The 25,639-nt window shown below is 39.7% G+C and overlaps 1 protein-coding gene across 6 annotated transcripts in view; it reads right to left on the bottom strand.

Annotated features, from left to right (window-relative positions):
* VPS13B (vacuolar protein sorting 13 homolog B) overlaps positions 1-25,639 on the bottom strand; it is a 368,719-nt gene that overhangs the window by 32,217 nt on the left and 310,863 nt on the right. For 5 of the 6 annotated variants that reach the window (XR_014010614.1, XM_081204225.1, XM_081204222.1 and 2 more), the window contains exons 43-54: positions 18,400-18,561; positions 11,113-11,268; positions 10,005-10,268; positions 9,301-9,384; positions 8,962-9,137; positions 8,343-8,513; positions 7,524-7,725; positions 5,856-6,044; positions 4,976-5,122; positions 2,927-3,210; positions 1,051-1,178; positions 537-736 (exon numbers count right to left, since the gene is read on the bottom strand). Coding sequence is in view for 5 of the 6 variants with exons in the window: in XM_081204225.1 (XP_081060351.1) it covers positions 537-736; positions 1,051-1,178; positions 2,927-3,210; positions 4,976-5,122; positions 5,856-6,044; positions 7,524-7,725; positions 8,343-8,513; positions 8,962-9,137; positions 9,301-9,384; positions 10,005-10,268; positions 11,113-11,268; positions 18,400-18,561 (2,163 nt within the window). In the remaining variant the exon portion in view is untranslated. The remainder of the gene's footprint in view (positions 1-536; positions 737-1,050; positions 1,179-2,926; positions 3,211-4,975; positions 5,123-5,855; positions 6,045-7,523; positions 7,726-8,342; positions 8,514-8,961; positions 9,138-9,300; positions 9,385-10,004; positions 10,269-11,112; positions 11,269-18,399; positions 18,562-25,639) is intronic. The other variant, XM_081204223.1, reaches the window with a different exon arrangement.

The raw sequence follows: 25,639 nt of genomic DNA, 5'->3' as shown, positions 1-25,639 counted from the left end.
GCCTTTGGGAGGCAGAGATGCGAGAGGGCATCAGAGGTGGGAGGGAAGGAAAGAGGGACAGAGGCCAGTGTTGCCCATGGCACCCCCGATCATCATTCAAGGCGCCCCAGCACACTGGTTGAAACCACTGACTTAAATTAATGCCTAGACTGAAAAAGCAAATGTCCTGTGATCCTGTGAGATTAGAGCTGTGTACATTCGGGGCCAAAGCAATGGTCACAACAATGGCAACAAATTTCTGGTGCAAGGGAAACAAAAATTCCATTTGGTATTACATTTCCCTCCTTGCACAAACCACCATGGAAATGAGTGGGAGTCCCCCCACTCTTAAGTTCAATTTCTAATCATTTTAATGGGGTTGCACATGAAATTTCCCCCATTTACTAATTATGGTTGTGTTTGGACCCTAATTCTAAAACACATTTACTTCCAACCAACTCCTGTGTTTTAAGATGAGGATGTTAAATTTATTTCACTCTATGCTCACATTATCATTCTGCCACACTGGAAATGCAGAATTAAAACAAAGAACTAACCTGTGTGCCTTGGTTATTAATATCCACAAAATCACTCCATTCATTTGTTAATTCCTCTGATGATACAACTTTCAAAAGGATGCTGGGCACCAGGTCTTTGGTTTTGCAATCTGGATAGCCGGAAACTTGATGATAAAGTTCATGGTGTACTGAGCTTTCAGCTGGAACGTGCTTGCAGTAAATATCAAACTTTGGCGTGTCTGGAATTTAATAAAAGATCCAGAAAGCTCTTTAAGGAAAGATGTTTGTATTTATAACACAGTTTCATCTGATTTCAATGCACACACACAAGCCAGACTGTAACAAGCTCTGCCCAAAATATTATCAGGAAATACAATTATTGCTTTTTGCTTATTTTCCAGACCCCCCTTTCATACCCTCTTCATACACAAACTGCCTCTTGAATTAAATATGTTAATTCTGAGCACACTTCTTAAATTAAGAATTTAAGAGGCAAGCAAGCCAATTAACTCAAAGGCTTAAACTTTATGTCGAAGCAGGATAAATCACATACCTTTGATGTTCTCTTTCACAAGCATTGAGACAGGACACCTGTTGTGGATAATTATGCGAGGACTAGGATCTTCTGATAGAGTTAAGTACGTCACCCCAAGATGTTCCTGATAAGTCAGCGCAATAGCTCTAAAGCGAACAAGATTGTAACATTAGACATCTGAAAGTCAACTTAATTTACTGTTACAAATTTCATACCAACCTAGTAATGTATGAAAGAACAACCAGTTATGGGAAGTTTCTCCACTCTTAAAACCAAGATCTCATGAATACTTGCCCACTAAAAAAAAAAAGTGGCTGTGTGTCCAGCAACACGAAGTTCAAAAGAAAGAAAGAGAAGGGAACAACGTCAACAAAGGATCAAACTTCCTACGAACATATTTAAGTTCACATACAAAAGTTTGCATGATGGTGGCCTCGGTTTTCATGGATTTTATAAGAAACTTTATTTTCTAAGTAATTTTTGATGGTAATTCTATTAAGTAGCTTTCTTGCATAGAAAACCAGCATACACTGTAAAGCAACTTGCATGCTGCTGGTACGAAAGAAATGCAAAAAAGCAATAAAAATCCAATGAAACAGAAAGATACCTCCCGCCAATGGGTCTCTTCTGGATGTGGGACTACAACTCCCAATATCCCTGAACCTGGTTGGGGTTGATGGGCACTGCATCATGCATCATGCCCATTGACAGTGATGCCTAAATCACTGGGCTCACAGACAAATTCCTGTTCGCACATATTTTTTTTAAAGCTGCCTGTTCACCTTTATTCTATTAGAGTGATTTTTTCCCAAGGATATGTAAAGATAAAAATGTGTCAGTTTGGAAGAGGGAACAGTTTCTTCTTTCTCATAATCCTGCTTTTGACTCCTGCTCTCGCCTGTTAGGATCACTGTATTTTGTCAGCATCCTTTCTTCTAAGGCCCATATTGGAATCTTTTTGAGTCCAGCCACATCATTCATAAATCACCCAGAAGAGTCACTGCTGAGTAATTGAATTGATATAGGTATTCCCTCCTCAATGCTCAGAGATTGAAGCGCACATTGTCTTCAAAGCATCTCCCACACAGCTCACAGCAAGGGCAATACCATATGGCTGATTCTGATCTTACGTGGCTCTGTATAGCTCTTTATTTAGATCTGCATCATACAGTAAGAACAACATCAGTTTTGGAGGCAGGAAGCGGAAATCATCTCTTCTATGAAGCAGTGGAATTTTTACTACACGGAGTGGCTTATTTTGAAAAGGGGATGCAATTTTAGATATGGGCAGCCTTTTAGACTTGGAAAGTTTTCTGTATTTCCTACTGTCTTCTCAGTATTGTTCCCAGACAAGTTTCCCCGCCCCCTCTTCTTTTAACATACACTGTGCCATTTTAAATAGCTAACTTTCTTCCCAAACTGCTGTAGAAGACAGAGACACATACAATTGGATTATTAAAAGTATAATTGTTCACAAGCTGTTTGAGAGCACATTTATTTCTCAAGCTATCAAGATGCTACTAAAGTGTTACTAAAGTAGATGAACAGAGAACAAAATCATTTTTCATATCAAAAATTGCAAAGTTTAAGCAATTAAAAGCAGAACACTGTATTTGTATTTAAGAGCCTATAACAGGCATCCCCAAACTCGGCCCTCCAGATGTTTTGGAACTACAATTCCCATCATCCCTAGTTAACAGGAACAGTGGTCAGGGATGATGGGAATTGTAGTCCCAAAAACATCTGGAGGGCCGAGTTTGGGGGTGCCTGGCCTATAACATTACTGAGGACCAGCCTCACTATTTTAACTTTTAAATAAACCCCTTGCATTTTTGAAGACTGGCATTGCCCTCTGCCTGTCAATATAAAGCTCCTTCACATGCATTCTACATACCTGGTGCAGAATCCATTTTCAGCTCTACCTCCAAGGGGTACAGCTATACTCTGCCTTGGGAATTCCTGCCGGATGACAGCTGGCGAGCTCCAACATGAAATGGCGTGGCAATTAATGCTATGTTTGAAGCTTAGCAACATGTACTTTTGAAGAGGGAGCATATCAGAAACTGGCTGGGTAATATCAGGCATCAAGTCCCAAAAAACAACAGAACTTGCTTTGGCAGTGTCAGTCTCTGTAGCTGAGCAGATGCTGAATGTACTGCTGTCTGGAACTTGCAAGTACTAGGAAGGAAACAAGGAAGGGAGTACATAGCTATTTAATGCAAGTCTTCAGTTTCTGCAGAATTTGTAAGGGGCACAATTCAGAATATTCATAAACATCTTGCCTGTATCCACTTCTCTTTGGTATGGTACAATGCTTTTTTTTCTTAAAAAAATGTTTAGGAGTACTCTCATTTTCCTACTCATACTGAAATAGTGCCCCTCAACGAGGCCAAAGGATTCACAAAATGTTTAGGGGTATGCACCCCCCTGTGTCCCCCACCCACCCAGAAAAAAGCACTGGTATAGTAGGATATCCTTATAGTCAGGCACTGAGTGGTAATGCCAAAAACTTGTAGGAGAAGCAGTGTAAAACAGTAGTTTCATAAATCCAAAAAAGGAAGTAATGTGAGCTTTTATAACGTACGTTTTAAATAAGTTTGCATTGATTTTTTTAAAAATTAAAGCCAAAGCATTCCTTTGCATCCAGAACAGTCGGCCTGTCATTTAATACACTAATGAAAGATGTATTTCCCAGATAATCCAGGGCAATAGTACTCAAAGAACTGTGAAGCATCTCTAAAGAGTTGTGAACAACTGCAATATAGGATGTGCATTTTCCTCCCTGATAGACCTATGCAGGGCTGCGCCAAGATATTCTGCTACCTAAAGTGGATCAGCAAATGCTGCCTCTTGCTCCCATTCTCCTCCCTGCTCCCAGTTTTTATGACTGCTGCTTCCGGTTTTTATACTCACGCTTGCAAACTACCATGAACTTTACATTACTTGCTTTTTAGCTTTCTGAAATTACAGCATTTTACAATTGCAGTGGTATCTGTTCGTGAATATCATCTGATTATTTTATATATGCATTTCTTGTACGTATACATGAAACACCCTTATCCCCTTATACACCTGCCCAGACTCCTCATGGTGCCTCAGCTCTCTGCGATATGGCCTGCGACAACTTGTGAGAGGGCATTCTCAATAGTTAGTGGCATCGCTTTCAGGGGCAGTTCCCAACAGTTCCCAACAATGTGAATGGAGTTTCGCCGCCAGGTAAAAATGTAGTTACTCATCCGAGAATTGGTTAAAGTGGTGCCCCTCTCTTGGCTACGTTGTAGTATAAAAAGTTAACAACAACTACAGCAGCAGCAGCAACAGCAGCAGCAGCAACAACAACAACAACATATTTTGATGTTACATTTTGTATTTAAATGAAATATTGCCTTACTGATTTTTTTATGTTTTTCCTGGTTCTGGGATTGGGTGAACAATGAAGACTGGATTATAAAATAATTTAAGTACGTAAATATAGCTATTATTCATTTTTGCTATTATCAGCAAGTACAGTTGATTTAAGTCCCTGACAGTACACTGCCTACTCAGAAGTAAGACCCAGTGAATTCAATGAGGCTTTTCCCCCAGTGCTTATAAACCAGATACAGCTTTTCTATATGGGAATTCTTAGCACTGTTTCAATAGCTATGATGGATTATGCTGCCTCTGTTTCAACAGCAGCCTTCAGCTTCTGAACATATGGGGACCAAGCAGAACTAATTCTACACAGTATCAAGATCCGCAACTATGCAGAGATCACAAGTTAATTACCATGGTCAACTGTATTGTGGCATCTATGTTCTCAATTAAAACAATCTAAAATGAGTGACTTTTATTAAGTCCTGATCCAGTGTTTTCCTTTCAATAAGAAGTTTAGCCTTTATATAAATAGTAATTTATACCCACTGTAGAAGCTAAAACAAAAAATACAGTGTTAATATTTTACCTCCTCTCTTAGTTGAGACTTCATAATAGATAGCTGTGGCTTATAGTATATTTGGTATGGAGTGTTATTGATGATGATGCTCTTGTCTTCAATCTGCAGGATCTGAATACCACGTTGAACAATAGAAGAAATGCAGAACTGACACAGCTGCAGGATAATATCAAGAACAGATCATTAGTAGGTGAAGGACAAATATTTTCCAACTATGTAAGAACCGCTAAATAAATAATTCATTTTGATGCTCAAAAATGTAGGAACCCTGTTATGTACACCACCTTAATCACTATTTCAAGGAAGAAAATCTATTAGCAAATCACTGTTTGCTGCCACTTTGTGCCTCAGTTAAAGAATTTAAACCATATATTAGGATGGTACGAGCTGCTTGGCAGTGGAACAAACTACCCTGGAAGGTGCCAGGCTTCCCTTTGTTAGAGGTTCTGCAGCAGAGACTGGATGGTTACCTTTCAGGCATGCGGTAAGAGTGGATTTTTGTCATTGGCAGGCAGCTGAACTACATCACCGATGGGTTGGGATCCACTAGTGGGTTGTAACAAGAGCACTACTACCATGCAAATATACGGTAAAGGATTCAGAAATGGGTCCCCAAATGTTAAAAGTGTGTCCTGGGTCTGAAAAGACACCTGAATGACATGATTTTGATGTTCCTTTTGTAATCACTCTGTCCAGGGGAAGGCAGCTAAGGTTATTCTACCTTTTTAAACAAATCCATATGAACAAACCATTCCCAATTACAGTTTTCTTCTGGGTATGCTTGATCAGTTCATCTTGTAAATGTTCTCCTTAGTTTACCATATTTCTGAATGACATAATATTTTTTCTCCTTTCAACATTAGGAAATAATCTCCTAAATATTTCTAACCTTTTGGTGTCCTGGAAAGGCTCCAAGTCTTATCTCAGCTTCAACAAATCCTTCCTCATCCAGTGTCACCACCTCCTCGTTGTCTCCATCCCTCCACTTGGGTGATGTCATATTGTGGACCAGCTTGACTGCTGCTGACTTGTGCACAGTGTTAGTGTTTGCCCAGTATATGCCAATTTGAAAAGCTTCCTAAAACAAAAATAAATAAATTGGGGGCCATGTTCAGTACTTCCTGTTTTCAATACTTCCACTCAATATAAGACAAGAGGAGATCGCAAACGTAAATCTGATCACATTTAAATTCTATATATTTTTTTCAGCAACTTAAGCAACTTACTATTTGCTTGTGCGATATCAAGCAGTGCTGCCAAATGCGTATGCTGAACTGCATTTCATCACAAGATTTCATGTCCTATTCAATGTTCTATATTCCTATTCCGTATCCTTAAGCCACAGTCTGTCTATATATTTAGTGGGTGGTGCAGCAGTAATGTGGTAGAACAACTGTGTTACCCAAGTACCCAGTTTAGCTGGTGCCCTAAGCATGACCTTTAACTCCTTTAGGTTCACTCTATAGGTGACTGCACAGAGGATGCACTCTTGCGAGCACAACAGACATACATTTGGTAAGATCATTCGCAGAAGATAAACTTTTTTCCATTGCTGGGGAGGAGCAACCACTTCTGATATTTGCAAATGACCTACTCTGCACCTGAACTAGTTTTCAATGGCTATCACAAACATGCACTTCCATTTGGCCATTAATTAGCCCTGGTCAGAACAAAAGCAATTGACACTGTCCCTACTAATAAATAGTTATCTGCATAACTTCAGTTTTTGCATACAAAACTCTCCTGGCACCCTGCAGGTTTGCACTTGTACTCAAGGCTAAGAACAGTCTGGATGCAGGCATTCTATTCACACACACCCTAAAAAAACACAGGGGGAAGCCCAGACTTGGCCTCAGTGCATTTGGTTATCAGGTCCTAGTTGACACCAGAGGCTGTTTGTAGGAGAGAGGGACTTAAGCCACTCCTCCATCATGCTACCTTAGTGCCGAAGTGGCTAAATGTATAAGCCAAGGCTGAGATTACTTTTCGTATATCCAAGGTAGTACAGTATAAAATTCAATCTGTACATGAATTGCCCATCTTGAGGCCCTGTGGTCAAATAGTTCATAGAAAAAAAATTAAGACAATGAAATAATCCGCAGTAGATGGCTGCCATTTATTGTTATAAACTGGGAAATGGGTAAGCTGCTTCAAAGGGTCTTGGTGCAGGTTATTTAGGGGCTCCAAATGCAATGACCATATTTTCCATTTCCTGATTAAAGACTCCCTTTACAATTCTTCATAGCTTAAAAAGTGGTAGTTACTCTCATTTCTCACAGCAATAATGTGTTGACTATGATGCAAGGAGGAATTTGCAATATTCACTGCTTGCCCCACATTAGGAACAAAACAACTGACCAGATGTACCCAGACTCCATGTGGGGAAAAAGCCTGCCACTGTTTGCATGTTTGTCTATGTTTGCACGTACTGACAAATAAAAAACATGTTGTGTAGGATGTGTTGCGGGCCTTGCAACCTTTGATCTGTCCCTGTACACAAATGAAAAGAGAATGGTTAAAATAAAACAATGCATATTGTTTTGAATAGTACGCCTGCCTGAAAGTTTGGAGGTATCATTGTTTTCCCAGAAGGTATCTGCAGGACAATCTTCTCGCCTTCAAACAGCCAAAGATCCCACTTGGAGTGATTGATCAGCAGAGCCCATGGCAGGAGTTCTATCAGCAGCGTTTTCACACATGGCTTCCACACTGACAGTTTCACTCGCATTGGGCTATCCCACTGAGTGAGCTGTTCGCTGCTTTTCCAAGTAACGTATCAAAGGAGAGATAAAAGAAAATGGTTAATTCATTGGTAAGATTTGCAGTTTATCATCCTAGCCATTCATAAAGCTTTTGTTACACTGGAGTGCCTCCTGATAACAGATATGATTCTGAAATACAAAGAGATTCTGCCAGGGCAAATCTGTCCCTGATTTAGGCTGGTTTTCTTCTTTGATTGAAATAGGCTTTTATTCAAGGATCAAAAAGCAAGTCACATTTTGAAATAATTGAATTAAAAGTAGTCTCAGGACAACACCTGGCATTCAGTCTCCTTGGCAGTTTCTTAGTCCTACAAATATGATAGCAAATGATCCCCTGAAAATATGATTCTGATTTTTAAAAATATTTTCAATATGTTGCAATATATGAAAAGCCACTCTCTGCTTTGGAATTTGCTTAAGCTAAGGAGCTAACAAAATAAGATGTGTCTTTTCTATCCAGGAGGCAGGTGGAGCTGATATACCTAGAAAAGTTATTGATAATTCTGATGCTCTTCCAATGAAATAAAACTTTTTTTAGGATCCTACCATTTGCAAATGTATTTATTTCATTGCAAGTTGTGCAACTCCAAAGGAAAATAGCAAGACACCAGTACCTGACAAAATCCTTCTTAGTATAAGGCCACACAGACTGGGGGGAGCTGCAGCACCCATAGAAATCGGCAAGTATTTCATTTGCAGTGCCTCCTGCATTTGATTTGGTGGCAATCTGCTTAATGAGTGCTGTCGAGATGGGGACTGCACATTCAGAAGGATCATCTTCTTCCCTGCCACAAGAATAAAGCAAGGATGTAATTCATTGCATGGGTTAATCAGAGAAACTGAGTGTGTGCTCTGCACCAGACTTCAGGCTTGTGGGATTTTTTTTTAATAGACATGTGGACCCCCCAACAGAAGCGAGCTGCAGACAGTGGGAGAGGTGGTGGTAGACACAACTGGAATTTGCTTACCCTATTTGCTTATTCACGTTTATATGCCACTTAATAAAAAAAAGCTCTCTAAGCGGTATACATAAAATAATATTTGTAAGAAAAATTCAGGAAAAGAGCCCATGCTTTCAGGACCATGGTGGAGCTCACAGTCCATTCCCACACAAAAATCAGTCTCGAGTCTACACTGCACAATGGCATTTCCATTACCCACCAGAGAAATGGGTGGTTTTAGTAATGCTAAACTCATCCTGCAGCCCAGCATGCTTAGGTACAGATACTATACCTGGCTTGGAAGGTGAGGTGATGGGTTAAATCAGGTTCTATATTTTGCAATGGTTTTTCTTGCCCTTTCCCAGGAATAATTTGCATTTCACTTAGTCCCAGGCTCCTTTTCTCCAAATGTATGATGATGGGATCCGGAAGATGGCTCCTCATGATAAAAAGAGGGCTGAAAACAATCTACAAAATCAAAGCAGTAGAACAGTTTCAGCTTTTTAACTGTGGATCCAGCATTCCAGTTATAACAGACTGTCACTAAATCTTTGCTGTGGGTCAGTATGACCTTAATTTGTTTCAGAACATGTGAGGTCATATTAATTTGGGCAATGGGGAATGTACTCACAATTCGTTGCTGTACTTGAGAATTGGCCTCTAATGTCAAAACCATGCACCATACATAAATAATGGAATTGTTTGATGATGGCACCTGCAGACAAGAAAAAAGATAGGTATTGTCGGAGGTTACGGTAGCCTTGTGGAGCTAAATATTTAGTATCATCTGACATACCAACACATTGCAAGTCAAAAAGAAGACCAGTTTTCAAAGAAAATCAATCTCTCTCTTTTTGCACATTATTTTAGATAGGGCTAAACTATGCATGAAACCATTTGCACACTTAGCAATTTCACATTTTTATTTAAATAAACAGAAGGTGCCCAAGTTTGGATAAGGACCTAGATGGCAGTTATAGGGGGGCTTTTACCCTATGGCTTCAACTGTGGTTCCATTCTGGATCAGGGGTTCTACACCCACCTACTGACACCAGGAGTAAAGTTCCTATTGGCATCAATGAGAGTTTCCCCCAATGCAAATTCCCAGTGGGTGGGTGGGTAGGTCCAATATGGACTGTAGCAGGGATGATCCTACTCCACCCACCTGATCCTGAAAGCAAGTACTCTTTCTAGCAGATGGGTTTGAGGGTGATTAGTATCCTTATGCTCATCCAAAATCCACATTTATAATAAGAGAATTGTTATCTTGGAAAACATTAGTTTTTTTTAAAAAAAATTACAAACTTCTGATTTGCAAACTATTTGTTTGTGTACCTGGATGACTGTGCTATATTCAGTGTCTTTAGACTCGAGAGAGACATCTCTTGACCAGTCTTCATCTCCTTTAGCCTTCACACTCAGCTCTGTTAGTTCATGGTTTTCTAGGACATACGATGGCAGCTTCTGCTTGGGTGTAAGGCAGTCAAAATGTTCCTTTACAACTGCTTGTCCATCCTGCCCAGTGTAATGCTGAACAACTTTCATTTCAATGCTTTCAGAGAGGTAACTACACACAATCTGTCTTCCAGAAATAATTATCTAAATCAGGGACAATGAGACACAAACACAAATAAATATTTTATATGAACTGATTTTTACAATAAAGTTTAAGTTGAAAAATGTCTATTTTATGGAGATAAAGAGACATAATACTAGTTCAGCTATAACAATCTTGGTCCACCAAATCATGTTTTCACGTTACATTTGAACCAGTATATTGCTGAACTGCTGCTGGCACAAATTCACAAATGTAACAATCTAGATAATAAAGTTTTAATGAAAAAGTATCATCAGTAAAATATTATTTTGACCAGATACCAATAATTTAATATTCAACTAAATACTAAATTCAATTGCATCGTCACAGTGAATGCTTTCAATTTAAGCAATTTTGGAGAGACAAGAAGTTAGCTGCTCACCAAAATCAATTAAGACTCTATGTGATTTTAAGTGCCTAAGAACTCTGATGGAACTTATCAAGGGGCTCCGTTCCGCTTCGCAGGAGAGGCACTTCGCTGAAGTGGCGCTGCGCAGCTCTCCCTCTCTGCGCAGCGCCTCTCCTTCGCAGAGAGTGAGAGCTGTGAAGCCCCTTCAGCGAAGCGGGAGGAGGAACAGAAGGGGCTCTGTTCTTCCTCCCGCTTTGCAGGAGAGGCACTTCGCTGAAGGGCCGCTGCGCAGCTCTCCCTCTCTGCGCAGCGCCATTCGCCCCATAAGAAGCACTCACATTTCCCCTTACTTTTTAGGAGGAAAAAAGTGTGTCTTATGAAGCGAAAAATACGGTAAGTAATACTTAATTACTTTGTTAGTGGCATCCTCTTGGACAACTTAATGTTTGTTGGAAAAAGAATTCCTGAGCAAAATGTACATGCATAAGGACACTCACTTGTTTCTGTACTCCACTGAGCTGCAGGACCTTGATAATAAGTGATGCAGTCCTTCCCTTGTACTGAATAGTCCTGATAAAAGTTCCTGCATTATCTACACTGAATGGCTCAGACCACCGCCAGTTTCCCCAACCTTCAATACAGATATGTAGCAGCTGAAAAAGATAAAAAATAATAATAACTAACCAAAAGCAAACAAGCAGCACATTAATTGATGATCTGTACTAATCAGCTAACCTTACAGCAAAACCCAAGTCCCATCACTGCAAAAGTTCTCATTATAAGATTTGAACATGTTTAATACCTTTCTTTAAAAACAAACAAAGCCATATGACCCTTGTTACCCAGTGTACTAAAGCAACATAGGCCTTGGTAATCATGTGCTTTATATTTAATAAACTAAATAAATAAACTTCCAGTCTTTAAATGTGAATTTCTAAGTACATTTCTCTATTTTAATAGAGGCCAAATGAAGCCGGTTTATCATATAGTTATTCAGTATGAAACTGCTGCCCAGGAAAAAAAAGTCACAAATTTTCTGATTTATGAATACAGTACTAAAAAAAAGTTACATCAAGGTCTAGAAAAAGGAGATAATGAAGGCCCCCACACATCAAGGGCAATGAATCAAGGCTAATGGACTGAAATTATGCTTTTTCCAGTGAAGTTTGACTTTGACCTTTAAGAAGGAGCCACAATAACAAACGGCTAAGATGTTACAACTCAGTAGCCTGCTGGCAATTTTTGGTCCCCTCAGCACAAAACTGCTTGTAAAACAAACACATTCAATACAGTGGGTGGCTTTTGAATTACAAAAGTTAGGCCTTGACTACTAACACAAATATACAAGATAATAAGTATACCCTAAGGGGAAAATGTACTCTGGGACATAAAAGCTCCTAATGGCTTTGATATTTAAATCTTAGTCACAGAATAAAGAGAAACAACTGCTGTGGCTGAAACCAAGTTGCTCACAGCCTCCTGTGTGTGGGGTGGTGGGAATGGAGGAGAAGCCGCATACCCAAAATGAAAGAAATGAGAAGGCTGCTGACTGTTGAGAGAGAATGGTAGCGGGGAAAACAAACAAACAAACGTAGGTATGCTATACAAAAGCTGGCCCTATGTGCTCAAAAATTATTGAAAACAAATGCTCTGTGATAGATAATGATGAGTCTGAACACAGAACTTCCCTTCTGGAGCATCTCCTCCCATCTTGTATGAACAGCCAGCTCATACAGTGGTGCCTCGCAAGACGAAAAGAATCCGTTCTGTGATTCTCTTCGTCTAGCGGTTTTTTCGTCTTGCGAGGCATTTGTCTTGCCGGGCACCACTGTATCACCCAGGAATATGCTATCAGTTTACACCAAAAGTTTTACAAACATTGGCTGACTATTTTCTAACAATGCACCACGGAGATTGATGCGCATTTCATGTTAAATGCATGAAAAGGCTAGGAAAACAGTACTCTTGGGATCGAGTATCTGATGACATTGTAAGCTCTGTATACTACAGAAAGAATTCCTATTTATATCTCACTGATTTGTGGGAGCTTCATGACTCCATGCTCCCACTGCTGCTTCAAATACCACCAGGTGTCCAATGGAACCTTGCTTCTCCTGGGGCATAAAGGGCAAAAATTTCATAAAGGGTTCCTTATTTCCCCCCACAAAATTCGAGCACTGATTCTACTACCACCTCGTTGGGTACCTTATGATTTAAATGGGCATCCTAAGGACTCCAAGATGGCAGCCAGAATGAGCAGCCTGAGCATACATAAGCAAACATCATACTCAGCCAATTAAGTTAAACCAAGGCAAGGCTGGCACAGACAAGCAATTCATGATGCTGCAACAAAGGAGACTGGCTAAGGAACCAGGCATCAATGCCACGAGGTGCTGCTAAATTAAAACTTCTGGTTGCAGAGTGATAAAACAAAGCTGGAAAAGGGAAAGCCAGTCTGGGATATGTGGACTGGTGATAACAGATAGGAGAGGATTTAAGTGAAAGGCAATTTGACCATTATTGTATTTTACATCAAGAAGTCATAAATAGTATAAAGAACAGGGATAAGATCTTCCCTATATACAATGGATCTTCTGTAGAGTTGCTTTACAAAAATTACTAGACCTATTAAGAAACATAACAGGTGCCAAAGAGAACTCAGGCTCTGAGGGAAGATTCCTGAAAAGATACCTCTGAACAGAAGAGTTTCACTTAAGTTCCATGGGGCCCAAACATCTTGTTGTTTTGCAGAGCAGTATGGCTTCCGCCGTAGCTTGAATCACAGTTAAAGGAATGGATCTAATGATGGGCTGCTGCTTACTATGACATTCAGCAGCTCATGTTGCTTATCAGTCTGGAAAAATAGGCCTTCAGAAGACCTCTTACTTTTCTAAACTTTAATATTAGATTTTCATGAGACCATTAGTTGCATTTCCCTTAACAAGAAGCCAAGAACCTTTAATAAACCATAGTGTGTAAAAGCTGCCAGCTAGTGCATGCAGTTTGATCACTACCTCTTTGCCCCTCTATTGGCATGAGCAGCTAAACAAAACAGCCTAACATAACATTCCAATTCTGGGATTATGGCTTTTTTCTCTAATAAACAAGAGATCTCTGGCAAGACTTAACCCAAGGTTTGTTGCTGGCTTACAAATATTGGCCTATGAGTGAGAAGCAAACCACAATCCTGGGTTCGGTTGTTATGCTTAACTATTTGTTTACCTACTTGTGCCAGAGGAGGAGGGAAGAGGAAGCAATTGGGCTTTGTGTACATTATGGGTTACTAAACCAAGGTTATTGGCTTATTGTTGCATGCAAATACTGCCACTAAGTTATTGTTGAAAGTAAAGACATTTCACCAGTTTCCTACATACAAAGTTGTGCAGAACTATATAAGAAATGCCTTGAACCCAATGCAAGGTCAAGAACTTTAGAGCAAATGCAAGATTCAAATCTAATATGTATGTGTGTGTGTGTGTGAGAGAGAGAGAGAGAGAGAGAGATCTAGTGTCTCCCAATGAAGTAAAATCTTAACTACATTACATCAATGAAGCATTAAAAAAATGAACTTTTATGGAGCTGGAAGAATGCTGGGGAGTGGATAATTCTGAGAAATTCCAGGTTAAAAAAAGAGAAGTCCCTCATACTCACTGGGATTTGCAGAGGTTTTTCAAAATATGAGAAAATAAAATAGAATATACATATTGCCTGTGCATAGTGACTATTAAATAAATTGTTTACTTTAAATCCAATGATTCAATTATTTATACGCATTTACTTCTGAAGCAAATGTGTTTTGAGATTTTAGCTTTGTACCGCCACAGCAAAACCAAAGGAATCTTAAAACTCCTTTCATTTATTTATATTATCTATTCTAAACAGTCAATTACAACACCTCTCCTCAACTTTAATCAGTGAAAGAAAAATTAATACTTTAAATGATATGAATTTTAATGAAACCCAATCCTTTGAAAACTATTTATTTTCATTTAACTGAGCTGCCTTGCCATACTAAAAAAAACATTTTTGCAAAGGTTAAATAAAGTATTTTATGGCAACCGCTGCTGCTTAGTGCCTGTGTAACAAGAAACATGAGCTGTCCAAAGTTGTGCAAGTGGATTTTCTTTCCCAGTAAGGGAATGTGGTATCTGAGACCTTGTCCTAACTCATTTTTATCCCCAAGTGTGAGTCAAGAAAGTCAAGTATGAACTAATGCCTAGAGGAAAGTCCCTGACTCCAAAAGTATGGATTATTTCATATTTCACATTTATCTCACAATCTGCTCTCAGAGTTCTTAAAATTCACTAACTTGGCAAGATGAGAATTATCATGAGGAATGAAATAACTTCAAAACTATGAAGTAATCTAGCATTCCATTAATCTGACACTCGAGTGGCTTGTCCATGCTTGGGCACCATTCTGACCTCTGGATAATGAGTTCCTCAAGAACGTCTCCAGCAATAAAGAAATTTGGAATGTGCCACAATAAAATATGCACAACAATCTGAAGTCCTAATTAAGTTGCATTAATTTTGTAGACATACACACGCCACTTTGAAAAATTAGGACACGGTGTTAAAAATAAAACTTTGCTTATCTGAGATGACAAGGTATCAAGATGTCCAGAGTTCTTTCCAGAGAACATAGCATTGTGAGTTCTTTTTTAAAATTCATAACACAAACTACACCCAGATCTGGGTGTGGGGATTTTGCAGCATATAACGAACGGAATCAACTTATGCACGAAAAGCGCCCCACGCTCCTGGTATGTTAATTTACCCAAATGGTTCATTTCTGAGATCTCAACATTCTGGTGACATGGGAGAGGCGATAAAGTGTCAGCAGAACAATAATAACACAGAAAATATTACAAGGCTTGGGGGCCATTCAACAGAGTTACTCATTTAGTTCAGTTCTTGCCAGAAAACGTCCGAATAATCTAACTTTTCAGAGAATCAAGAACTGCTCTCCAGCCAGTGGTAGTAGAAGCTGCTCCACGGCTGACCTGCTTTCCATGTCTCTCCCTTGCTCTGCTTCACACTGTATGCCCATTCGTTCTGGCACATCATTCATTCCTCATATAACAAGAGCCAATGTAGTCAGCTGACTTGTTCTGTCCCCTTCCAAAGAATAGCACAGCAACCTGAATTTCACAGACCTGATAACTAACAATACAAGAAAAAAACCAAACTCAAACATAAATTACTTAGACCACTAATCACATGTATTTCATTTTTATTCCCCCCCCCCCCCGAGCTATCACTTGTAACGTCAGAGCAACCCTGTGAGGCAGGTTGGTTATTCTTGTAGTTTGGGAATGGAGGACACATAAACAAGTCTAGAACAGAAACTGGACTTCAAGGCTCCTAGATCCTAGTCCTTAATATACAGGATAACCCTTTCATCCAGATATTGTAGCTGCATCTCATAGGCAACCGTGTGATTAGAAGTAGAAGAATTCACATCTTAGCATAAAGCAAAACTGGTACTCCTGCAGGTAAAGGACTCGAGAAGAGTCTACCTATACATTCATGTGGCCTAAGAACATCTTGGATCAGACTATATGCCCACTGAGTACATCATCCTGCTTCCCAGCATCATTATTGGCAAATTTATATCTGTAACTATCTTGCAGTAAGGATAAAATTTTGTAAATAATCTTTATATTTAAAAGACCATTTTGAAATCTCAATTTGCTTACACATAAACATAAAATATGTGTAAGCAAACTGAGAAAAAAAGCCCTGTAATATATCATTCCTGACTTTTTACATTGTTTCCCAATTGTCTCTTACAGCCACCTATAAACCAGTAGCCATCACTCTTATGGTAGTATAAATTACATTAGTTATGGAACAAGTATTCTACTTTCAGTTCCCACAAAAGCCCAGAACAAATTGCGACCCTGGCTATGTTTTTAGGTGCTATGATATTGTGTGTGTGTGTGTGTGTGTGTGTGAGAGAGAGAGAGAGAGAGAGAGAGAGAGAGAGAGAGAGAGAGAGAGAGAGAGATCAGGCAACTGTTTTCATGGATATTCACAAATGAGTTATCATGTGCTACAGTACTGTGGGCTGATATTCACATCATCATGTACCTAGAAGGCACTTCTGTGCAGGAAAGAGCAGGTCACAATACATATATATAACAAGTATGTGCACTGTATCACAGATATAAACGCTGGGCTTCAGCCTGCCATCATGCTTACACTGAAATAACACAGGTGCAAAAATCACAAGCAGGCTACCTGCTGTATCCACCAAAGAAGTGTATTATGTGTTGGATTTTGTCATGCAGCCATTCATAACTGAATGTTCCTCATTCTGATTCAATTGCTTGTAAATGCTTGCAAAATTTACAGCTGGGAGACAAATGACAAATGAAGCAGGCTTCCATAGCATCTCACTGCCTCTCTATTTGGCTTGACCAGCAGTAAAGCATAGTAAAAAGGTGAAGTAAGGAGCCCTCCCTTCTTAGATGCAACTTCCGTTTAAAACTAATTCTGATGTAGCAGTTTTCCTTAATAGAAGAATATGGTTTTGTATCTTCACAATGATTTTCATGTACATTTGTCGTGAGCATTCCACTGCCAGAGAAAAGTTGAAAAATAAAAAAGCACACACTGGTTGCCAAAGGAATAAAGGGTAATTAAAATGCAGAATTTTAAAGAAATGTTGAATAACTTCAAGCACTTAAATAAGTTGCCTGCAAGCTGATTTTGCCTAAGCAGAAGTGAAAGCTGCAATCCTTCCTCATTAGGGGCTGCAGGTTATTCTGGGAAAACAGCAGCAGCAGCAATACAATATGAGACTGAGGGACTGGTAACCATTGAAACATAAGATGAATCAGAGAAAAATCCTATCATGTTCAGCATTCTCTTCTCTCAGTGGCCAACCAGATGTCGCAGAACATGAATATGATGGTGCTCTCCTGCAGTTGTTCCACAGCAACTGAAACATACTGTCTCTGGTACTGGAGGTGGCCTTATCCTCCATCAATTTGTGGCCTTCTAAAGCCATCCAAGCTGGTGGCCATCACATCAGTTTAGCTATATACTGTGTGAAGAACTTCCTTTTGTCTCACCTGAATCTCCCAGCACCCAGTTGCATTGAATGATCCCTGACACTATTAAAGTTAGGGAGAAAAACCTTTCGCTATCAACTTTCTCAACACCATGCATAATTTTACACACCTCTACCCTGTCTTTTTTACCATTTTTCTAAACTAAAAAGCCAGAAGTATTATAAATTTCCCTCACATGGGAATTGCTCCAGCCCCTTGATCATTTTAGTGTCCTTTTTTCTGCTCCTTTGGACATGCAGAGACCAAAACCACACACAGCATGTATTCCAAGTATGGTCAACACCATAGATTTGCAAGAAGGCATTATGACAGCAGCAATTTTATTTTCAATGGGAGCTTTGTGTCCATACAGTTAGGATTAAAATACCAAAACCTGAAGACTAAATTCTCTCTCTTAAACCTGACAAATTACTGCTGTACTTTGGGTTCAGAAGCTTGCAGTTTTCTCTGTTTCTCTCTCTCTCATTTCATTTGGAAAGGGTGTGGGTGTTCAGTTCCAAACTTGAATGAAATCTAAACACTTCTGGGTTTCCTCATCCATTTTGTTTATCTCTTGTGTCTCTTGCAGCTAAAGCGTGTGACTCCAGCTGGAATCTGGAAAGCTAAAGATAGCTGAATGCTTGAATAAAAAACCAGAATCAATGATTAAAACACCACCCAATTTTAACAATCGCTGCACTTGTAATGCTTTTTTCTTTCATACCTGCGGGGACTTGTGAGAGCGCCAGCTGTACTGGTGACTGTGGAGGCTAGCCAGCAAAACATTTTCATCAGTATCCACCTGGCCAAACCGCAGTGTCTCCTGTGTGTCATTACAGATTACAAAATGGCTGAAGACCAACTCTTCTGCCTCAGGGCACTGGTTCTGAAAGGAAAAGAATATGAAAGCCAAACGAGGGTCAGATTAATTGCAATATGTTTGGCAGCTGCCTGCCCAGTGGCGAATGTTTCTACACACAAAAAAACCCCCTCCCTTGTCACAAGCCTTTCCTACAGAACTTTATTTCTATATCATAAAATCACAAAGCAATTTATGGGTACCCTGAAATATATTTTTATGGGTACCCCCCAAATATATTTATATTCCTTGAACTGTAAACCACAAGCAAAAAGACAATGAAATAACAACTTTTAAAAGATTATCTGAGCCAAATGAACATCAGAGACTACTGCAGAGTAGTGTACAGAACAGCCTGAGGAGATTCTACATAACAATACAAAACCTACTCATGAGCCATTATGCCTGGGGTTCCCAACGTACTGCCCATGGGCAACCTGGTGTCCTCAAGACACCCCCCCCCACAGTGCTTGCTAAGACCCCCCCTGACTTTCTGTATTTCTTTATAATTAAGGGATAGTTTTGTGCTTTTGAGATGGTTGTTTGGTTGGGAGGGAGTTGCTTGTTTTGTGGGGGGAGGTGTTACCTGATTTCCCCCCCATTTAGTTTTGGGGGCTGCAGTATTTTGTATTTGCAGGGGTGGGGTGTTTCTGAGCACCGCCTTTCTTTCTTTTGTGAAATGCATAACCTGTGGGACCCATAACAGTTTCTTAGATTTCCAAATGACCCTCTGCATCCACACATATTTGAGATGCCTGGGTTTTGACAATAAAACCACTAGTTCAAAGACATCTGAAATGATATTTAGGATTTAGTGTGAGGTTTCTGAAAAATAAAATGTATTTTTAATACTTTCTGGAGCAAAAAGTAAAATAGCATCAAAGTCTGCACTTTCCTACAATTGATGTTTGATTGCATATACACACTCAAACATACTCTCCTTTTTTAAAGCAGAAATGACAAATATCAAAATACCGAGATCGGATTTTTTGTTTTTAAATTTACTTCAGTTCTCTAAACTGGTCTTAGCCCCATTGTTCATCTTTAGCTTCCAGAATGCTCTGTTGTGTTGACTTAAGCAAATACAACTTACTCAAGTCCACTTTGTGCAAAGGTTCTGTGGAGTAAAAGAGTAATTTGATGCCATGTCAACTCACAAGTGTCCTGAAATGCTTCAGTATTCACTCTGAAATGTTTCAGTATTCTAGAGCAAGGTTCCTGTATTAATATGTATATACAGAAGGACAGGTGTGGACATGAAACCAGGACTACAGCATGGCAAATCCACTTGGAATTTTTTTTTTAATGCACACAGACAGCTTCTGGCATTTGAAGTATTACACTGCTCAGTGAACTTTCAAAGTTTGTTTTAGATTGTAGAAAATATCTCACGGTCCTCCTTCAGTATAGTGATCATCCCTCCTGAACATCCACGTGTATCCTCTTTGATGCTCTGAGTGATCAGACTTGAGCTACGAGCAAACTGGGCATTTTCTGCTGGTAATATTGTATGAATGATAGGCTTACTTGGATTTGATATCCCGCCTTTCACTCCCCTTCAGGAGACTCAAAGCGGCTAACATTCTCCCTTCCCTTCCTCCCCCACAACAAACACTCTGTGAGGTGAGTGGGGCTGAGAGACTTCAAAGAAGTGTGACTGGCCCAAGGTCACCCAGCAGCTGCATGTGGAGGAACGGAGACGCGAACCCGGTTCCCCAGATTACGAGACTACCGCTCTTAACCACTACACCACACTGGCTCAACTTGATGGTTGATATAAATTACCAATGTCTCAGGGGTTCATTAATCCCTGTAACCCACTGCATTATGGGAATGATTTGATGCCAGCAGAAGATGGCAATATAAGTCCTTCAAGGAGATTTGTATCATTGACTTAAAATATTCCTATCCAGTCCTTCCATCAGCTTGAAGCTACCTTCCAACTCACAGCAGTCTCTTTTCCAACAATGTAATACTGTATACCACATTATGAAGAACTCTATTTTGGTTTCACACATTCCGTTTGAGTCAATATAATCCAAGCAATGTTTCCTTTCCCTTTTTGTTGCCTTTCCCCTCAACCATTTTGACTTTCCCTAACCATTCCTCCACCACCGCCCCACCCCTGGTTGGCTTGGCAGCTTCAAGATGGCCTTCAGTCTGTTAGAGAGCTGGATTTCCCATTGTCCTTTTCTTCCATAGTAGCATCTTCTCCTGGCACCCGTACCAACACAGGCTCTTCCCTTGTTGATTACAGCTGCTTCGAGATTCTGTCAGCAAAATGCCAGAGAATGCGTAGAAGCATATAAAAACAAGGAAGATAGCCAGGTCTCTCTAGCCAGCCAACTCCTTTTTGGCCACTAGTTTTTCACAGAGCTGTCTGGTAGCTGCTGTTGTCAACACCTCATTTTGACCGAAAGAAAAAAGAAAAAGAAATTTTGACTTCTTGGGTGTACAAAATTTCCACACATTAAATGAACACCCCCCATCATCACACACAAAGCAGAACTTGGTTTCTATGGTGACCAGATATTCAAATGTGTATACAGTACTTCATTTTCCGTTATGAGTAACTATGTTCTTACTGCATTCCTGCGTTTCAAAAACATCTCCCCTTGGCTTTAGTGCTTTCTTTTCTAGAGAAGGAATAAAATATTGGAGGAATGGCAGGAGTCATGTTAAGACATATTTCTTGCACCCTTCCCACATAAGTCTAGGGTGACAAGGCATCCTATTTTACAGAGAACAGTACTCTATGTGAAGGGCTGTGCACTTAAAAGTGCTGTTTAAAATTCAAGAATCCTAAGAGAGAAGTTGCCCATCTATTTAAATTATAATATTACTAAATACGCATCTATGCATAAGCAAATTTTATTCAAATCCATATTCTCATTTTGGATGATACACTTCCTCTTTTTTGGCCATGTGTAAGTGCTCACTCTATATAGTAAAGGTAAAGGGACCCCTGACCATTAGGTTCAGTCATGACCGACTCTGGGGATGCGGTGCTCATCTCGCTTTATTGGCCGAGGGAGCCGGCGTACAGCTTCCGGGTCATGTGGCCCGCAGGACTAAGCCGCTTCTGGCGAACCACAGCAGCGCACGGAAACGCCGTTTACCTTCCCGCTGGAGCACTTTGATGTGCTTTCGAACTGCTAGGTTGGCAGGAGCAGGGACCGAAAAACAGGAGCTCACCCCGTCATGGGGATTCGAACCACCGACCTTCTGATTGGCAAAGTCCTAGGCTCTGTGGTTTAACCCACAGCGCCACCTGCATCCCTGTCACTCTATATAGGCTGCTTATATACCCACCTTGTACTTTCTCCAAAATTTATCTGTAGATGGACGTCCATCCACACACGTATTGATTAAAACATGCTGACATCCAGCAAAAGATAACAAAAATATTATCCAATTCTAGAGAATATGGGGATGCTGGTTTAAATGCTGTCCCCCAAGGTGGCAGGTGAAAGAGGTGGAACCAGATAAGTATGGCAAAAAATGGGTGAATGCAGGGGAGGGTAACAGAGGTAGCTGGGATAGAACTAGATTTAAGGGGATTTTCCTTTGGGAGTTCCAAAGCCATGGGCTCCATGGTACAGTATAAATCTCGGTGTTTAATTTGGCCCTGTTCTCATCAACATATTCTATACAGAAAAGGTCAGCAGAACAGCCAAAGACTTGCATTTTGTAAGCAGGGAAGACTACTACAGAGCATCTGGATGTACAGTGTATCTGAGGAAAGCAAGGCTGACATTCCTGGTGCCACTTCAGAGCACACAGTTTGTTTTGGCACTCTACAATGGTGGATCTATTACTTTATATTGTCAAGCTGCCATACCCACATGCTCAGAAATCTACCCACAAACATGGATTTCCTTGTTACAGATTTATGAAATGTTCTTCTTTAAAGGAAGGATTTAAAATCTAAAGAACTGTGTATGTTGCTATCAAGTACAGATAGGAATATATAAAGCATTTCCCCCTCAAGGAAGTATCTACTGGATTTTCTTGTTAAATCTGTACCCAGAAAGACTGAAAGCTTAGCACTGCAACATGTTTAAAATTCATCTTAGTGGAATAAAATAATTTGAAGTTTTATTGTCAGTTTACTGAAGTGAATATTTTTGCATGGCTATGGGCTTAAGCCTATGAGCAGAAAACCCATGTAGAGAACAGATGAGTAATATCAAACTCCTTATACTATTTGAAAGCATTTTTCTTTTCTTTATGCATGAAATTGTCAGTGACATCTTACCGTACTCGGATGTAAAACCTCATGGTGTTAGAGGTAGCAGGTTTGGCTTGCACTTTAACAATCAGCCCAGATTTACAGGACAATCATATGCATGCATTCTTCAAACTAAGTTCCGCTGAGGTGAATGGGATTTACCCCCATATAGATATGTGCAGGTTTGCAGCTTTTGTTAATGAATTTGCTTGTTATTGGAAATCTATGCACTTGGTTATTACCTTCAGTGGAGTCCAAGAGAAACAATCATACTTCAATCAAACTGTGTAGCTGATAGGAAAGTTTGTGCACTCTATTTGTATTAATATGTATGTAATACATAAATATGAGGGACGTGGGTGGTGCTGTGGGTTAAAGCACAGAGCCTAAGACTTGCCGATCAGAAGGTCAGCGGTTCGAATCCCCGCGACGGGGTGAGCTCCTGTTGCTCAGTCCCTGCTCCTGCCAACCTAGCAGTTCGAAAGCATGTCAAAGTGCAAGTAGATAAATAGGTACTGCTCCAGCGGGAAGGTAAACGGCGTTTCCATGCGCTGCTCTGGTTCGCCAGAAGCAGCTTAGTCATGCTGGCCACATGACCCGGAAACTGTACACCGGCTCCCTCGGCCAATAAAGCGAGATGACCCCAAAGTTGGCCATGACTGGACCTAATGGTCAGGGGTGCCTTTACCTTTAATACATAAATGTACACATTTATATGTAATATATTTATATGTAATACTATGCCTGAGTGCATTGGTTGCATGTCTGCAAAGCCCTTACTGCTAGATGGTGCCAAATGGTATATGAAGCCTGGCCACTTATGAGGGGTCAGCACGTAAAGCATAATACACTTCTGGCCCAGGACCACCACCTGGAGAAAAGAGAGGTTCCAGATATACAGCAGTTGGCCATCCCTAATCTAAAAGAATGGAAACAGGATGGTCTCCAATAAGCTAAGCATCTGTTTGGGAGGCGGCTGCAACAGACTGGATCATCACTGTGCAAATCAAAGTTCTAGTCTACACTGTAATGTCAGTATATTTATCTTCTAGTTACTAGCACAGCAGCCCAGAATAAGCTCCATAGATTTAGAAACTGCATTTGAAGCGATTAAATATCACTTTATGCACTATAAAGTCATATATATTTGTCCGGTTGAGACTTAAGATATAATGTAATATTCAAATAGGACCAGCTAAAATAGAGCGACTTTTTCCATACAAGAATTCTTGTATTTTACTGGTTATATTAACTGAAGGATTGAAGGGTCATTCCAAATCAAGTGATCCATTTTTTACCTCATGTCATCCAATTTTCTTAATATTTTGTACACTTGTGGAATGATCAGAACCAAGTTTAAATTTTAAATTTTAATTTCTTTTATCTCATCCCGTTTTAGAGTTATGAGGGTTTGAAATTTTAAAAAATTGATACTTTTGGACTTGCCTGATTACACAAAAACCATAAAAGCTTAGCCAGAATTAAGATATTTCAAAACTAAAAATACCAATCTCTTCAGATCTTCATGGGCCTTAATATATGTCAAATGATATGTCCAAAATTGTAGTGATTATTTAATATTTCTAAGAGCTACCTGCAAAATATCATCTTGGGATCTGAATGGGATCACATTAAACAAAAATATTTTGTACATACATCTGCCTTATTGGGTTCTATTTAGGAGTAATGGGTCTTGTTGGAGTAAAATATAATAGAATAAACAAGACTTCAAATTATAACATCAGCTATTTCATGCATTTCTTTAGAAAGTTATTCAATTAAAAGATATCTGAAAAGCTAGTCAGGCTTTTCTTTTAAAAATGTGTTCCAAAACAGTCAAAATAAAAAAATTCCTTCCTGTAGCACCTTAAAGACCAACTAAGTTAGTTCTTGGTATAAGCTTTCGTGTGCATGCACACTTCTTCAGATACCTGAAGAAGTGTGCATGCACACGAAAGCTCATACCAAGAACTAACTTAGTTGGTCTTTAAGGTGCTACAGGAAGGAATTTTTTTATTTTGACTATGGCAGACCAACACGGCTACCCATCTGTAACTGTTTCCAAAACAGTGATAGCTTGCTGTTGAATGATAGAATTAATGCTTTGAAATAATTTTTGTTAGTACTTCATTTCATGAACATTATAACAAAATACATTTCAAACAAAATTATGACACTGCTGGAACTCTTTAACTGGTGCCATGATAACATCCTTTCTATCTAGTTATTATTTTCAACAAATGAGTATAGAAAAGAAGAAATGTTCCTAAAATGACACTTTGAAAGAGTGAAAGCGATCAATGGAACACAAGGATTTCACCACTTTGTTCCATCTACATCCAGTCCAAGAGAAATTGTGACCAAGGTGTATCCCTTTAGCAATGAGAGTGAGACGTTTGACATTGAAGGAAGTGGGGCAGGCTAAGCCTGATATATTCTCAGCATGTATTTCTGAGCTCTTGGAAAAGAGAAGTATGAAAAGTCTCAGAAGAATTTTGGTGTTCACAGCCCATGAGACATTCCCTGAAATTCCTAGGCATGGTGATGGTCACTAGAAATCCCAGCATTCCATGATTTTAACACATCAGCTTAGGCTGATTGAGTCTGATGTATTTAATTAGGCATAACTGGATTGCAATTTAGATAGGTATGGGAACATGTTTAGTATGGCCACAGTAAGGTAGCTGAATGCGTACACTGAATCTCAGTCAGGAGTGCGTACAAAGAGGCTAAACTTAACCAAACTGGGCCAAGTGATTGGATGCACAAGAAGAAAACAGGAGTCTGAAATAAACATTTATAGAATAAGACAGCGGGAGGGGCTTTAAAAAGCAAAAGATTCAACAGCACTTCAACACCCCAAGCTGTCTATGG

Source organism: Podarcis bocagei (assembly GCF_964188305.1).
Source record: "Podarcis bocagei genome assembly, chromosome: 8".
NCBI lineage: Eukaryota > Metazoa > Chordata > Lepidosauria > Squamata > Lacertidae > Podarcis > Podarcis bocagei.
Note: the sequence above shows the minus strand (reverse complement) of the source record. Positions and strands in the feature narration are given on the sequence as shown.